This window comes from Grampus griseus (genome assembly GCF_964374135.1).
Source record: "Grampus griseus genome assembly, chromosome: 8".
Classification (NCBI taxonomy): Eukaryota; Metazoa; Chordata; class Mammalia; order Artiodactyla; family Delphinidae; genus Grampus; species Grampus griseus.
Genome location: NC_139002.1, coordinates 76,985,400 through 77,004,196, shown reverse-complemented (window position 1 = coordinate 77,004,196; position 18,797 = coordinate 76,985,400). Strand labels below are relative to the sequence as shown.

The following is an 18,797-nucleotide window of genomic DNA, read 5'->3' as shown; positions in this document are numbered from 1 at the left end:
ATTTCTGTCTTTATATGCAAGTAATGAACAATCTGAAAATTAAAACAATATCAATCATACAGTATCATCACATAGGATAAAATACTTAGGAAAAAAGAAAAAGGTAAAAGATCTGAAGTAAAAACCACAAAACTGCTGAGAAAAAAATTTTTTTTTAAATATATGAATGGTGAGACATTCATGTTCATGGATTGGTGGACACAGTGTTGTCAAGATGGCATTCTCAAATTGATCAATAAATTAAATGAAACATCCTAGCAAACTCTGGCAGAGAAATTGACAAAACAATCTAAAATTTATATGGGAAATGCAAGATCTATGATAACCAAAACAAGTTTGAAAAAAGAACCTAGTGATTTTCACTAAGTCAATGAGTAAGAGCCATCTACACTTAGTCCTTTCCTTCTGAATATAGTCTCACTTTTCCATATTCTTTTTCAGTGCCATTCAGCTAGCAGCTAGACCCCAATGTCAATTGTGACCATGTTCTTAGCTCCATTTAAAAAGGCCATCATAGGGCTTCCCTGGTAGCGCAGTGGTTAAGAATCCACCTGCCAATGCAGGAGACACGGGTTCGAGCCCTGGTCCAGGAAGATCCCACATGACGCGGAGCAAGTAGGCCCATGCACCACAACGGGAGAGGCCACCACAGTGAGAAGCCCGTGCACCGCAACGGGGAGTGGCCACCGCTCGCTGCAACTGGAGAAAGCCCATGCGGCAGCAACTAAGACCCAACACAGCCAAAGGTAATAAATAAATAAATAAATTTTAAAAAGACCATCATAAGATGTGTAGGCAGAAAGAATAAAGCCACCCTCCCCAAAAGGTGGTCCCATCCTAATCCCTGGAATCTGGGAATATGTTATATAACACAGCAAAAGGTATTTTGCAAATGTGATTCAGTTAATGACATTAAAATGGGGAGATTATACTGGATTATCCAGGTGGACCCAATCTAACCATATGGATCTTTAAAAGCAAAGAACCTTTCCAACCTGTGGTCAAAGAAATGTAAACAAAGAAGCAGCATCACTGCAGTACTCTATTGCTGGCTTTGAAGATAGAGGAAGGGAGGACATGTACCAAGGAGATCAGACAGCCTCTAGAAGGTGGAAAAGGCAAAGGAACGGATTCTTTCCTAGACTCCTCAGAAGGGAACATAGCCCTGCTGACATATTGATTTTACCCCATTGAGATCATCTCAAACTTCTGACCTACAAAACTATAACATAATAAATTTGTGTTGTTTAAGCTACTAAGTTTCTGGTAAGTTGTTACATCAGGAATAGAAAACTAAAATAGTAACTAAATTAATTAAATTAACTTTAATTATTAAAGACATAAATGTTTAGGAGAAAAATTTAAGCACAGTAAAAGTTTTGATGGAAATACTGCTGATTACTATACAGAGAAATTCAGTGTTAATATTAGTTGAGGAACATACAAGTCAAATCACTCGGGACTTTCCTGGCGGTACAGTGGTAAAGAATCCACACTGCAATGGGGGATGGGGTTCGATCCCTGGTCAGGGAACTAAGATCCCACATGGCAACTGCATGCCACAACTACTAAGCTCATGTGCCTCAACTACAGAGCCCACGCACCCTGGAGCCTGTGCACCACAACTAGAGGAAATCCACAGGCCACCACTAGAGACAAGCCCACGCACCACAATGAAGATCCCATGTGCCTCAACAAAGATCCCATGAGCTGCAACTAAGACCCAAAGCAGCCAAAAACAAATAAATAATTTTTTTAAAAAGTCAAATCACTTGTATTTTAAAAGATATAACAATAGGGCTTCCCCGGTGGCACAGTGGTTAAGAATCCGCCTGCCAATGCAGGGGACATGGGTTTGAGCCGTGGTCCAGGAAGATCCCACATGCCAAGGAGCAACTAAGCCTGTGCGTCACAACTACTGTGCGTGCGCTCTAGAGCCCGCGAGCCACAACTACTGAGCCCACGTGCCACAACTACTGAAGCCTGCGTGCCTAGAGCCCGTGCTCCACAAGAAGAGAAGCCACTGCAATGAGAAGCCCATGCACCACAAGAAGAGTAGTCCCCGCTCGCCACAACTAGAGAAAGCCTGCGCACAGCAACAAAGACCCAATGCAGCCAAAAATAAAATTAATTAATAAATAAAAAGATATAACAATAATCACTATTCCAAGATGATTTTATTTTCTACAAAACTTTAGTTTTTTTCCATAATGATTATCATGACTTCCAGCACCACCAAATTATACCAGGCCTGTTGTTTTTAAAGGTTATGTCTGAGATTGGTTCAAGATTATGGAGTAGAAGGACATGCACTCACTCCCTTGTGAGAGCACCGGAATCACAACTAACTGCTGAACAATCATTGACAGGAAGACACTGGAACTCACCAAAAAAGATATCCCACATCCAAAGACAAAGGAGAAGCCGCAATGAGATGGTAGGAGGGGCACAATCACAATAAAATCAAATCCCATAACCGCTGGGTGGGTGACTCACAAACTGGAGAACAATTATACCACAGAAGCCCACCCACTGGAGTGAAAGTTCTGAGCACAACGTCAGGCTTCCCAACCTGGGGGTCTGGCAATGGTAGGAGGAATTCCCATAGAATCAGACTTTGAAGGCTAGCAGGATTTGATTGCAGGATTTTGGCAGGACTGGGGGAAACAGAGACTCCACTCTTGGAGGGCACACACAAAGTAGTGTGCACATCAGGACCCGGGGAAAGGAACAGTGACCCCATAGGAGACTGAACCAGACCTACCTGCTAGTGTTGGAGGGTCTCCTGCAGAGGTGGGGGCAGTTGTGGCTCACTGTGGGGACAAGGACACTGGCAGCAGAAGTTCTGGGACGTACTCCTTGGCATGAGCCCTCCCAGAGTCGGACATTAGCCCCACCAAAGAGCCCGTAGCCTTCAGTGCTGGGTTGCCTCAGGCCAAACACCAAACAGGGAGGGAACTCAGCCCCACCCATCAGGAGACAAAAAGATTAAAGTTTTACTGAGCTCTGCCCACCAGAGCAATACCCAGCTCTCCCACCACCAGTCCCTCCCATCAGGAAACTTGCACAAGCCTCTTAGATAGCCTTATCCACCAGAGGGCAGACAGCAGAAGCAAGAAGAATTACAATCCTGCAGCCTGTGGAACAAAAAACACATTCACAGAAAGATAGATAAAATGAAAAGGCAGAGGACTATGTATCAGATGAAGGAACAAAATAAACCCCCAGAAAAACAACTCCATGAAGTGGAGATAGGAAACCTTCCAGAGAAAGAATTCAGAATAATGATAGTGAATATGATCCAAGACCTCGGAAAATGAATGGAGGCAAAGATGGAGAAGATGCAAGAAATGTTTAACAAAGACCTAGAAGAATTAAAGAATAAACACCTAGAAGAATTAAAGAACAAATAAACAGAGATAAACAATACAATAACTGAAATGAAAAATACACAAGAAGGAATCAATAGCAGAATAACTGAGGCAGAAGAACGGATAAGTGACCAGGAAGAGAGAAGGGTGGAATTCACTGCCACAGAACAGAATAAAGAAAAAAGAATGAAAATAAATGAAGACACCCTAAGAGACCTCTGGGACAATGTTAAAAGCACTAACATTAGCATTATAGGGGTCCCAAAAGGAGAAGAGAGGGAGAAAGGACATGAGAAAATATTTGAAGGGATAATAGTCAAAAAGTTCCCTAACATGGGAAAGGAAATAGCCACCCAAATGCAGGAAGCACAGAGAGTCCCATACAGGATAAACCCAAGGAGAAATATGCCAAGACACATAGTAATCAAGTTGACAAAAATTAAAGACAAAGAAAAATTATCAAAAGCAACAGGGATAAATGACAAATAACATACAAGGGAACTCCCATAAGGTTAACAACTGATTTCTCAGCAGAAACTCTACAAGCCAGAAGGGAGGGGCACAGTATATTTAAAGTGATGAAAGGACAGAACCTACAACAAAGATTGCTCTACAGGCAAGGATCTCATTCAAATTTGACAGAGAAATCAAAAGCTTTACAGACAAACAAAAGCTAAGAGAATTCAGCACCACAAAACCAGCTCTACAACAAACGCTAAAGGAACTTCTATAAGTGGGAAACACAAGAGAAGAAAAGGACCTACAAAAACAAACCCAAAACAATTAAGAAAATGGTCATAGAAACATACATATCGATAATTACCTTAAATATGAATGGATTAAATGCTCCAACCAAAAGACACAGGCTTGCTGAATGGATACAAAAATAAGACCCATATATATGCTGTCTACAACAGACCCACTTCAGACCTAGGGACACATACAGACTGAAAGTGAGGGGATGGAAAAAGATATTCCATGCAAATGGAAATCAAAAGAAAGCTGGAGTAGCAATACTCATATCAGATAAAATAGACTTTAAAATAAAAGAATGGGGTGATCCCACATGCTGCGGAGTGGCTGGGCCCGTGAGCCATGGCCACTGAGTCTGCACGTCCGGAGGCTGTGCACTGCAACAGGAGAGGCCACGACAGTGAGAGGCCCGCGTAAGGCAAAAAAAAAAAAAAAAAAAAAGAATGTTACAAGAGACAAGGAAGGACAGTACATAATGATCAAGGGATCAATCCAAGAAGAAGATATAACACTTCTAAATATATATGCACCCAACATAGGAGCCACAACACATAAGGCAAAGGCTAACAGCTATAAAAGAGGAAATTGACAATAACTCAATAATAGTGGGGGATATTAACATGTCACTTACACCAAACGACAGACCATCCAAACAGAAAATTAATAAGGAAACACAAGGTTTAAATGACACAATAGACCAGATAGATTTAATTGATATTTACAGGACATTCCAACTGAAAACAGCAGATTACACTTTTTTCTCAAGTGCACATGGAACGTTCTCCAGGATAGATCACATCTTGGGTCACAAATCAAGCCTTGGTAAATTTAAGAAAATTGAAATCATATCAAGCATCTTTTCTGACCAGAACGCTATGAGATTAGAAATAAACTACAGGGGAAAAAAACCACAAAAAACAGACACATGGAGGCTAAACAATATATTAGTAAATAACCAAGATATCACTGAAGAAATCAAAGAGGAAATCAAAAAATACCTAGAGACAAATGACAACAAAAACACAATGATCCAAAACCTATGGGATGCAGCAAAAGCAGTTCTAAGAGGGAAGTTTATAGCAATACAACTCTACCTCAAGAAACAAGAAAAATCTCAAATAAATAATCTAACCTCACACCTAAAGGAACGAGAGAAAGAAGAACAAACAAAACGCAAAGTTAGTAGAAGGAAAGAAATCATAAAGATTAGATCAGAAATAAATGAAATAGAAACAAAGAAAACAATAGCAAAGGTCAATAAAACTAAAAGCTGGTTCTTTGGGAAGATATACAAAATTGATAAACCTTTAGCCAGACTCATCAAGAAAAATAGGGAGAGGATTCAAATCAATAAAATTAGAAACAAAAAAGAAGTTACAACAGACTCCGCAGAAATACAAAGCATCCTAAGAAACTACTACAAGCAGCTCTATGCCAATAAAATGGACAACCTGGAAGAAATGGACAAATTTTTAGAAAGGTATAACCTTCCAACACTGAACCAGGAAGAAATAGAAAATATGAACTGACCAATTACAAGTAATGAAACTGAAACTGTGACCTAAAAATCTTCCAACGAAGTCCAGGACCAGATGGCTTCACAGGTGAATTCTATCAAACATTTAGAAAAGAGCTAACACACAACCTTCTCAAATGCTTCTAAAAAACTGCAGAGGAAAGAACACTCCCATACCATTCTATGAGGCCACCATCACCCTGATACCAAAACCAGACAAAGATACTACGAAAAAGAAAGAAAATTACAGACCAATATCACTGATGAACAAAGATGCAAAAATCCTCAACAAAATACTAGCAAACAGAATCTAACAACACATTAAAAGGATCATACACCATGATCAAGTGGGATTTATTCCAGGGATGCAAGGATTCTTCAATATATGCAAATCAATCAGTGTGATACACCATATTAACAAATTGAAGAATAAAAACCATATGATCATCTCGATAGATGCAGAAAATGCTTTTGACAAAATTCAACACCCACTTATGATAAAAACTCTCCAGAAAGGGGGCATAGAGAGAACCTACCTCAACATACTAAAAGCCATATATGACAAACCCACAGCAAACATCATTCTCAATGGTGAGAAAATGAAAGCATTTCCTTTAAGATAAGGAACAACACAGGATGTCCACTCTCACCACTATTTTTCAACATAGTTTTGGAAGTCCTAGTCATGGCAATCAAAGAAGAAAAAGAAATAAAAGGAATACAAATTGGAAAAGAAAAAGTAAAACTGTCACTGTTTGCAGGTAACATGATACTATACATGGAGAATCCTAAAGATGACACCAGGAAACTACTAGAGCTAATCAATGAATTTGGTAAAGTAGCAGGATACAAAATTAATGCACAGAAATTTCTTGCATTCCTATACACTAACATCAAACAATCAGAAAGAGAAATTAAGGAAACAATCCCATTCACCATTGCAACAAAAAGAATAAAATACCTAGGAATAAACCTACCTAAGGAGGTAAAAGACCTGTACTCAGAAAACTATAAGATATTGATGAAGGAAATCAAAGATGATACAAACAGATGGAGAGATATACCATGTTCTTGGATTGGAAGAATCAATATTGTGAAAATGACTATACTACCCAAAGCAATCTACAGATTCAATGTAATCCCTATCAAACTACCAATGGTATTTTTCACAGAACTAGAACAAAGAATCTTAAAATTTCTATGGAGACACAAAAGACTCTGAATAGCCAAAGCAACCTTGAGGGTAAAAAACAGAGCTAGAAGAATCAGACTCCCTGACTTTAGACTATACTACAAAGATAAGTCATCATGACAATACGGTACCAGCATAAAAACCGAAATATAGATGAATGGAACAGGATAGAAAGCCCAGAGATAAACCTATGCACCTTTGGTCAACTAATCTATGACAGAGGAGGCAAGGACATACAATGGAGAAAGACAGTCTCTTCAATAAGTGGTGATGGAAAACTGGACAGCTACATGTAAAAGAATGAAATTTGAACACTCATTAACACCATACACAAAAATAAACTCAAAATGGATTAAACACCTAAATGTAAGACTGGATACTATTAAACTCTTAGAGGAAAACCTAGGAAGAACACTCCTTGACATAAATCACAGCAAGATCCTTTTTGACCCACCTCCTAGGGTAATGGAAATAAAAACAAAAATAAACAAATGGGACCTAATGAAACTTAAAAGCTTTTGCACAGCAAAGGAAACTATAAACAAGACGAAAAGACAACCAACAGAATGGGAGAAATTATTTGCAAATGAATCAACGGACAAAGGATTAACCTCCTAAATGTATAAACAGCTGATGCAGCTCAATATTAAAAAAACAAACAACCTAATCAAAAAATGCGCAGAAGACCTAAACAGACATTTCTCCAAAGAAGACATACAGATGACCAAGAGACACATGAAAATCAGCTCAACATCACTAATTATTAGAGAAATGCAAATCAAAACTACAATGAGGTATCACCTGACACCAGTTAGAATGGGCATCATCAGAAAATCTACAAACAACAAATGCTGGAGAGGGTGTGGAGAAAAGGGAACCCTCTTGCACCGTTGGTGGGAATGTAAATTGATACAGCCACTATGGAGAACAGTATGGAGGTTCCTTAAAAAACTAAAAATAGAATTACCATATGATCCAGCAATCCCACTACTGGGCATATACCCTGAGAAAACCATAATTCAGAAAGACACATGCACTCCAATGTTCATTGCAGGGCTGTTTACAATAGCTAGGTCATGGAAGCAATCTAAGTGCCCATCGACAGACAAATGGATAAAGAAGATGTAGTGCATATATACAATGGAATATTACTCAGCCATAAAAAGGAAAGATATTGGGTCATTTGTAGAGACGTGGATGGACCTAGAGACTGTCATACAGAGTGCAGGAAGTCAGAGAAACAAATATCGTATATTAACGCATATATGTGGAACCTAGAAAAATGGTACAGATGAACCGGTCTGCAGGGCAGAAACTGAGACACAGATGTAGAAAACAAATGTATGGACACCAAGGGGGGAAAGCGGCGGGTGGTGGGGGTGGGGGTGGGGGTGTGATGAATTGGGAGGTTGGGATTGACATGTATACACTGAGGTGTATAAAATTGATGACTAATAAGAACCTGCTGTATAAAAACAATAAATAAAATTCAATAAATACCAAAAAAAAAAAAAAAAGGTTGTGTCTGCTTTGATTAAATCATTCATGTGACAAACTGAAATACTTCCTCCCTGACTTTCTGGAGCAAGAAAGGTGGATTTTGTCTTTGTTGAAAAATGAGGAAATGACAAATTAATTTCGCCTATACTTTTTATTTCAGGGCAGCCCTTAAAGTACTGTTTATGATAAAACCTAGACTCTCTGCTAAGGAAAACAAACACCAGCACCACTCAGCTATCCAAAGTGAAGAAGTGCTAGGTAACCATAATTTGACTCTTCCTTTAACTCCCAGGGGACGTTGCCATTTGAATATGATCTTTATTTCAGAATGAAGCATTGATATAGAGACAGGTAAAATTTTTTAACATCTTTTTAATTCTTCAATCAGTGAGGACAATATTTTGCTGTTCATGGGTACAAAACAGCCCTGTCCTAGGTATACAAGGGTATACATAAGTCTGTAACATTATTAGCTACAGTGAAATTACTTTACTAGACAGCACAGCAAAGTTGGATTAACTAAAGATATAATAAGAAAATGCTTTGAAATAACATGAAGTCAATGGACATTTGACTGTACAATTTACTCTTTCAAAATATAAACGTATGTCAGCTTATGTGTGTGAATTACACTCAGTCTCAACACAGCCACGTGTCTAGGAGTGTGTAAACAACTCATAAGCCATTCTCTAAGGGGTGCAGTGAAAACTTCCAAAAGTGCCCCAGGTGTCTGTTCAGAGATAAGGGATAAACTTTAAGGCATTCTTCCAAGTGAATGTAAACTTTTCTGAAGTGGCCTTTCCAGTAACGTATTACTGTCGTAGATACACTGTACTTTAATTTATAGTGCTGTTGGATATTTTTAGTAGCACATCATCACACTAATTGTCATTTTTAAAAAATCAGCTTAAAAATCCTGCAATTATAAAAAATGTCTGGGGTGTTGTTATTCTGTACACATTAGGCAGGCACTTTCTGTTGACTTAACTGTAAATCCTATTTTCTTCTAATAATTTTTATCTTTAGCTAGAATTGTATTGCTAGTATTGTGTTCTAAATACCATGTTCACATATCGAGAAACAATGATTTGCCTACAATTTGTCTAATTTAAATCTGAGTTGATAATTTTTTAATAGGTCATTTTCTACAGAAGCGTTTAAAATAAATAGTGCTACTCTTTGAGCATGTTTCAACATGATGACGTCTTTCTATCTGTTATGTCTTTTTCCAAAGTAATTTTCAGAGCATGTGAACTAAACTGACTACTGGAGATGTGGATACAGGCCATTATGAGAGTCCCCTTGTAGTGACCAACTAGTTTCATTTAATTTCCTTCTTTCCCTTATAATTGGCAGAGACCACCAGGTAATTATCTGGATTCATGTCCTTGAGGGTTGGAGATTTGCTCTGGATGGGGGATGTCTTGCCATCCACACGGGAGATCTGCAGCATCCGGCAGGGGTCGTGTTTCAACAAATACCCTGCAAAAGTTTCCCAACCTCCTCCCACACGGACCATGACATGCTTGTTGTGCAGCATCTGGAATGAAAAGAGAGCAAAAGAGTTAAATTCTGAGAATTCTTGCAGTATCTCAAATCAGCTTCCAGCTCTAGCGTTATTGTTTTCTGTTTTGTTTTTCAAGCCCCTATTGTCCTTCCACTTCTTGCACAGTGTCTGAGTTAGCATACAGTTTATGAGAGAAGCTTTGTTTTTCCCATGCAAGTGGATCATGCATGGTACATATCCCCAGGATCCTGCTTTGCCCTGCTGTGGGAATCAGGGTGTAGGTACAATCCCTTGCTTGGTTCAGCGAGTCTAGAGGCTCCTTGCTGACACTGACACCTGATTTTGCATCACAGCCTCATCATTGCCCAATTTCCTGCTTGCTGCCTCAGATCAGAGCTCTGTTCTCCCCACTGGGTTATTCCCCTCTGAACCAGGACTTAAAAGACCATGGAAATGCCTGCTATGGAATATAGCTTTTTTTAATTGAAGTATAGTTGATTTACAATATTGTTAGTTTCAGGTGTGCAGCAAAGTGATTCGTTTATACATATATATGTATATATATTCTTTTCTTTTCAATTCTATCCCATTATAGTTTATTACAAGATACTGAGTGTAGTCCCTGTGCTATACAGTAAATCCTTGTTGTTTATCTATTTTTGGAATATAAAGTTAATAATCACACAAATACTCAATGCAAAATAGAATTGAAAATGCACTCAGAAAAATTGAAATCTTCCCTAGTCACTGTCTGAGGCTTTCAAGGAAAGATATTATGGAATGGCCAAACATTTATGTTGTCTTTACTCTCATTCTTCTTAATTACGATAGAATACTTCTTTAGAAACAAAACAAAACCAAAAAAAACAAAACCCTTACCTTCAGGGCCATGAACCATCTAGAGCTCCAGGGTTAACAAGGCTACAGATTGAAAAGGTGAAGAATATGTGGTTCTTTCTACCTAGTAAAAACATGTCCGAGTTGTGGAGGATTGGCACAGGGAGCCAAAGATTTGATCTTGGCTTCTTTCAAATATCACAAAATGTAAGAATAAGGGGGAATGTCGCACCTTCACCAAAGACCTCTCCCCTGCCCGAAATACGATGAACACAGAGTGGCAATGTAATCTTGGGAAGGGAATATAGGTTTGGGAGGGGTTTGGTAAGTACTTTTCATGGTAGAGCCTATGAAATCTCTCTGAATTTCTCTCATTCTGTGTTACCTTCAGATCTGGATTTTTTTGACTCCTATCCAGTGGGGGAAGACTTTGCCCTTAGCTGTTGAGATTCTGATGAAAGTTTTGGATTCTCTTTCTGTATGCCTGTACCCACAAAATATTGCATATATATTTAGGGCTTTCACAGACTCCCCAAAATCCATCCATAGGCTCAAGGTATGAAATCCTGAAACATGGGGTTGACATAAGGCAGTTTTCAAAATCAAATATTGTGGAAAGTAATAAAAATGTGCTGAATAACAATAATTAAAACTATTAGACTCATGAGAATTAAGTGTAACTATACTGGTTATTCTCACTTAGAATATTAGAATTTTAGAATAGAAAGGATCTGGGGAAACATTTTCTAACAAGAAGGCTTCAAACTTATTTTAGCACCAGCATCTACTCATTAAATAAAATCTCAGTGGGAACCCATGAAATATAAAGCATATAAGAGGAGTCAGGATTTAGCTTATAACCATTCTGTCTCCCCAGGTCCGCCAGTGGTCCCATGTTCCTGTTGTTTAGGTTGGAGATACTGAGGCCCAGATCTTTAATGTGATTTCCTGACTCCCAGTCTAGTACTCTTCCCACAACGGTTCCTCCTTATAAAATCCATCAAGGCTTTTATAATTTTACGGGCCTATTTTCATTGCCACAAGTTCCTGGGTGTGCCTCTACTTCCTGTTTTCAAAACTTGGGAGTTACTGGAACAAAAACTGCAAAGGCCAGGGTCAAAATAGCACTTTGACCCTTTCTCCCATTGTTCCAAGAGCACTGCTTTTGCCTATTGTTGAAGTTCTGGTACCTCCTAGCCCTGTAAATTATATTTAAGAATTGTCTCTAAACGTCCTTGGTATGAATGTCCCTGGCAGAATGCCCAAGTTCACTTGACTGTAAGCAGGCTGTTTCAACCAGAAAGAACCGCCAGCCAGAAGAGTCTTTAAACAATTAGTGAACTCTGGGAAACAGTGACAGAAATGCTTTTCAGCCTGGAGTATATGATCATGAAGGTAAAAACTCTGCTTGCGGATTCTTTAATGAATCCATAGGACAATGCAAAGTGGATTCAACATGAGACAGAGTCATTCTGAATGTGAGTAACATAGGAATTAAATTTCTGCTCGTCTCGTCTTCCAGAATCTTCCTATAGCTAATCAGCAACGTATAACTTCCCAAAGAAAGCCAATGGTCAAACTGGACAAGTTTCAAGCATGGGATTAAGGTATCAGAGCTACAGGTATTCCTATAGCCTGATTGTAGAGATTTAAATTCCATGCCTTTTCTTAGAACATGCTCAGTCTCAAGAAAAAAAAAGGAAGAAACGAATGCCAACCTCATGTCCATAAACAAAATCCCTATTGTTTAACCTAAAAGCAAATCAACCTGCTATAAACTAAATTGCTCTCAACCCTTCCTTCCCTTCACAGCATTTACGTGTCAAACTCCAACCTTGGATTAAGTGTATAATCTTCTTCCTAAATCAGGGCTGAGCTGCTGAGCTCTTCGGGAAGAACTCCTTCCACCTCAGAGATTAGTGACATTAGACCACGTGCAATTAACTGAGCCTTTTATTTTTTGTTTCGGTCAGTCCCATTTCTTATTCCTCTCTATTATTCTCAAGTACACCACCCATTTCATCCTCATCAGTCTACCATGACTTCATCTTTGTCAGGCATGGCTTCCTCTCTCTTGGTACCTCCACCGCTAATTCACTCCAACCTACATTTATCCTTTACCCTGCCTTTCTTGTCACATAAATAAGTCCTTCTGTTCAAGGTCAAGTCCTCCCCCCCCACCCCCGCCCCGTCCTAATCCCCATTTCCGCTCATGAAGAACCCAGCTACATCAAACATCTCATCCCTCTTCTCTCTCTTTCCAATTTAGTGTATAATGGTCCTTACCCTTTAGGAAATAAACGTATCCAAGCCCTTCCCACTCTTGTGCAAAGAAAACTCTTCTTTCATCCCAGTCTACTTTGCTTTCATACCTTCTCCTTACACCTGAGCTTCCTGACAGTTAAGTTTACACTCAACGTTTTCACTTCTAATTTCCTATTTACTGTCCAACCAACAGTAGGCATTGCTTCTGCTTAACTGACTGCATGAGAAAGAAAACCAGATGACTTCTAGAATTATCAAATCCAGTGGACTGTCCCTAATCCTTGTCTTCTTTGATCATTCAATAAGGTATCTGATAGTACTGACACTCCTTCCTTGAAACTCCCTACTCTTTTACTCTCCATGACAAGACTCTCTTTCCTGGATGTCCTGATACCTACCTGAGGGTTCTCTCTCTGCTTCCTTCACAAGTTGTATTTCTTCTACTTATTTTTAAGTTTTGCTTTTCCAGAGGATTCTGAAGTTATCTGTCCTTTCTCTACTGCTTTTCTCAGTCTAACCACTCTCTATTTGCAACCTCATGGTTTTCACTGCCATCTACTTTTGCGTCCCCAAACTATAACTCTAGCCCTTGTTTCTTCCTGGAGCTTCCAAATGCAAAGGCAACCTGCCCTTTTCCTTCCACTAGGGCCCCACAGGTCTTTCATCATAGGGTTGGTGACATGAGCAACCTCCGTACCTAGTCAGATACCAAAAACATTCATTTCCCACTAAATGTTTCTCAGGATTTTTGCTACCATTGCCACTACTTAGTTCAGGAATTCATCTTTCCCTGGTCTATTGTAGAGGGCTCACTGCCTCCAGGCTTGCTGTGTCCAATCCATTTAGTAAACTGCCACCAAATGGAATTCCATAAGTGCAAGTGTGATCGTGTCCTGCCTAAATACTCTCACGACCTCCCTCTTTCCTGTAGGGTGAGTCACTTTATTTGCATATGTTACTCTCCGTGACCACTCCTGCCAGCCTCATCCCTTCCCTGAGCCCTGGGACCCATGAATACTTGTAGTTCTATATTCCCAGATAACATACTCTTTCTTTCATGCTTTTTGCACATTTGCCCCTAAATGTGGAACGTCCTTTCTGTTCTTCCCTCCCTGCTCACCAGGACCATAAACATTTCCCCAATTCAAACATCACCTCCACCTGAAAAAATCTTCCAGGGTCATACCCCTCATGGATAAGGGAATCCTTCCTTGACATGTGCTGTTTAGTTTACACATGATTTCACTGCTTTGCTCATTCTACCGAATTGTAACTATTAATTTACCTGTATACCCCTTTTAATAATATGGAGCTCTCTGAAAAGAGTGATGATGTACCTCTCATGTTTGGACTCTCACATATGTGATCTCAGAACAGTGTCAATAGTGTAACTATATAGTACTCCTTTTCATGTATCTTTCCATACTACTTACTTTGCCTAATGTAAGATATCAGTATCAGTATTACTCCCATTTTATAGATAGTAAAACTGATACTCTTAGAAGAACTGATGCTCTTAAACAACTTGTGCAAGATCACACAACAAATCAGTGGCAGAACTGGGACAAGAATCCTTTTGTTTTTGTCTATTATACCATATCCACTTATTCTGTAAAGCTCCTAGATTTAGATTTTCATACCTGCTTAGTTACTTACAAGTGATAATTTAGCACAGCCAAGGAATTATCAATGTCAGGAATAGTTATAAGTTGCTTAAGCAGATTAAATGCTCACATAAAATGATTTATAGTTTTATGTCCTAATAAACTTTAAATAAATATTGCATTTAATTTAAGAAGGTTATCCTCTAAGTGGCCCTAATTATTTCAGAAATAAATATGTGTCAAGTACAGGTAATACAATAAAATATATTTATAGGTATCTGTTGGCATAAGGAGAGCTGGGCTTTGATTCTCTGTTCAGTGTGCATTTTACAGTTCCTTTATTTTTAATGCTTCACAATGTTGAACAATTTTGTGTTCTCCATTCCAAAAGATAACTCGTTTTGGCTAATAGGGCTAATATACATGTGAATTGAGTATTCAGTGTAGTTTTCTATGTTGTTTGTTGCATTTTTCTCTTTTTTAAATATCTTTATTGGAGTATAATTGCTTTACAATGTTGTGTTAGTTTCTGCTGCACAACAAAGTGAATCAGCTATGTGTATACATATATCCCCATCTCCCCTCCATCTTGAGCCTCCCTCCCACCCTCCCTATCCCACCTGTCTAGGTCATCACAAAGCATCAAGCTGACCTCCCTGTGCTAGTTGCACTTCTCTTGAGTAAAGAAAAATAAGTTAGAGTTGCTACAAATATTCCCCAACACTGTACATTGCAAAGCAGTACTTTTTGCATATTAGGCTTATTCTAACATTGCTATTTTCTACAGTTGACCTCATTCCTCACCATGCCCCTGATTCTAACAAAGGGAAAAAGATTCTTTACCAATTTAGCAACATTTCTCAATGCTGAAGGGGAAAAGAACAAAATAACAAAAATCTTGTCTCAACATTTCTCCCAAAGGCCTTAATGAAGTTTCATAAGCAGATCTGGGTTATTGTAAACATTTTTTTTTTGATGTCTATGAGTGACATACATACTTTGCCCAGGGAAAAGAATCAGTAGGTCTCAAAGTTATGTTTTTTAATAATTTCTTCTAATAATGGGAAAAAGAACTCCCATTCTTACCAAGGGCATTTTGATTTCTGCCTTTGTTCTATTATGATATTTAACTACGTGTTGTTTTCTTAGTAGGTCTCTTCTCTTGTGCCAGCAAAAGGGAAACTTTTTTCTTAGTTGACACAGAGTCATAATATTAGAGCACCTACTATGTGCCAGATAATCTGCAAATATGCCTTCTTGAATTAAGGAGGATAAAAAAATTGAGGTCATTGGCAATGCTGTCATTTCACAGATGTACAAACTGGCAGACACAGGGTCACACAGGGGGTTCCCAGAGCCAGGCTAGAAATCACACCTCCTTTACTCCCAATCTAGTACATGGCCTTACAATTGAACAGCTATACTCTTCCAAAAATTATTATTCTAAAAATGAATCCAATCTTGAAAGGTGGATGAATCACTTAATATATTGACCCAGTAGTGGTTTATAACATGTCAGATAAGTCTTTTGATTTACTGGATTCAGTGCACATCTTGTCAGGCTACACTATGTTTACCTAAAGCCCACTTTCTAGTACCACCTTTCAATCTTATTTTCCTAACATAGTAAGGTAACAAACTATCCCATAAACAACAAATTCTGTAACTCATCCAGATACTTAATTTAAAGAAACAAATGGGTTGAAAGGAAATAAGTTAATTCTCTTATATCAACTTACAACATAATGGAAAATCCAAAACGTTGTAGAAATGATTAATCAATAGCTTCCTACAAATTCTGAGATCACTGCGGTATCAGGGGGTCTAGTGGTCTGGCTCTTATGATATGTGATAACAGGACTTCAGGAAGAAGATTTTTTTTTTCCTTTCTAATTATTGGAGAGACAGACTGCAATCACATGTGCAGTTGTTAAGAACTTAAAGCAAGAAAAAATATGTATTTTTCTTCTTCTTGGGCACATTAATCAGAATTACGTCGACTCACTTTTTGTTGACAAGGCAGAGCTGATATTTATGTATGGATCACAGAAAATCATATGTTTTACTAAATGAAAAAAATGGTCACATAAGAGAGCCAGGAAATATTATGGATTTACTGGTAATGTATTTGGTTTTTAAGGTGACCAGGTTGTATAAATTTATATTATACAAACAAAAAACAAGCAAAATACCACCAACAAAAATAACTAACTAACAGGAAATGTCTTTTAGGTATGCAGAATTTAAAGTTAAATGCTTTAGGTCCATATTTGATAGCTTTATTTTATTAATTCCCCAGTACAGATCTGCTTGCATGTTCACATCTGTCCTAAATCATAATTCCTATGAAATGCTTCAGGTGTCGCCACCTTCTCAGCAAAACACTGACACATCTCTTTCATTCTGATTTGAGTCTTTTGCCGGTGAACTTGAAAATGCAGGGAAGCAGGAGTGTCTCTCTAGTGCTCTGAATACAAATGTCATTAGACCCGGAGGATGTGAAAGCTTTCCAGCAGGATGCCCTCATCATCCCTCACACTTCACTAATCCACCCTCCACTCCAGTGCCAGAGTGATCTTTGAAAAAGGAAAATCTGATCAGGCTACTGCCTTGCAGTGGACCTGTGAGTGGTTCTCCATTGTCTGCAGTGTTCCTCAGCCATTTTTAGTTCCAGTCCATCTGAGGAATATGACTCTTTCTCATCAGAACAAAAGCCCATGGCAAAGATTCTGGGAAAGCAAGGGTGTGAGCGTGCGAGCATGCATGGGTATGTGTGCTTGTGCGTGTAGGGATGGGGCAGGATCTGCATCTCTAGGGTGGGCAGAAGAACACATAATTTGAGGAAACAATTTGCCAGTGTTTCTGATATCCCTTCCCCTACCTCTGTCCCTCTCCTGTCCCCATGAGAACAACCACCCGGAGACACCAAGCACTTCACAGTCCAGTTCCTTTCCCACCTTCTTTCTCATTATGCCTTAATGATCACATACTGTTGTGCAGGTTGCACACTGCACAACTATGCGCTATACTGTGGCCCTACCTTTCTGTACCCATGACCACCTTCCAAATTATTTGCCCAACAAATATTCTGAACTCCTTAGAATCCCATGAAAGTTTCATCCCTTTCTACATGCAGAGAATTGTTCCACATTCACCAGGTGAATTAAAGTGAGTCTCTTCCATTGGTCATTCAACAAATATTTGTTGAGTGCCAGACAAGGTTATTCCTTGCTAAATTTTATGCCCTGAGGGCCTAGGGCAGTGAAAAGTACATAATAGGCACTCAATAAATGCTCGTTAAATGGATGAATGAACAATGTTAACACCTACTAATGCTCCACCCAGGCATCACTGCCTTTATGGAATATTTTTGCACTCTCTGACATTTAGATTACCTTCTTTGGACCTTGAGATTTTCCTGCACAGACCTCAAGCAAAGCACCTACAATACTTTGTTGCCTTATTTCTTGTCCATCTTTCTGACCTCTCTAAAGGGTACCTGGCAACTATTACCATATGTGCTATGTAAAACATCACATATGGAAAGATAAGAAAAAAGAAAAGATGAAATGCTTTGTCTTTAGAAGGAAGAGTCTAAAAAAAACAAAACCAGGATGTGAATGATAACCCACATCAAACATTGTTTAAAGAATTCCTTTGAGAGAGACAGATTTTGGGTCAGAGAAGGAAGCTTTAACAGGGATCATATTTAAAAGGGGGAGATTGTATTGAGAATCAATAGAGCAATGGACAGAAGAGAGAGAAAGGAGAAGGGGAAAGAAGGAGAGAAGAAGAAAGCGTCCTGAATGAATCCAAAAGTAAGTATATTATTCTCTTCGTTATCTCCTTTCACAAATTCTCATAACACCAGGAATGCATATTTTTTAAAAATATAGTTCACTATAGTAACAAATCACTTGATAAAAATTTCAACCCCTCCTCTTTCTCTTTCAATGCTTAAGTGTTTGGGGCCACTCTCATTAAGCCCTTCCCCACTTAACTGACCACAGTGGCTCATATTTCTGCCCAATCTGTGAACTGCTCTCCACCTGAGCCATCCTTCTAAGAGGCAACCATCTCTGACACGGACTGAGGAGAGGAGACAACCCACCTAAATTTAGATCAGTTGGCTTCCTGGGACATCATATGTTTCCAACCCTGCTCTCTGTATGCTTTTACAAGCCCTCATAACTTGAGTGAAAATATTGTTTTTAGAATGCAGTCATCCAGAGAAAGAGTGTTAAATTAATTT

The 18,797-nt window shown here is 38.8% G+C and overlaps 1 protein-coding gene across 3 annotated transcripts in view; it reads right to left on the bottom strand.

Annotated features, from left to right (window-relative positions):
- Positions 1-8,692: 8,692 nt before the first annotated feature.
- The window catches only part of GAS2 (growth arrest specific 2), a 119,668-nt gene continuing 109,563 nt past the window's right edge, over positions 8,693-18,797 (bottom strand). For all 3 annotated transcript variants that reach the window (XM_082660954.1, XM_082660956.1, XM_082660955.1), the window contains one exon: positions 8,693-9,872. In XM_082660954.1, the coding sequence (XP_082517080.1) occupies positions 9,654-9,872 (219 nt within the window). In that variant the 3' untranslated portion in view covers positions 8,693-9,653. The remainder of the gene's footprint in view (positions 9,873-18,797) is intronic.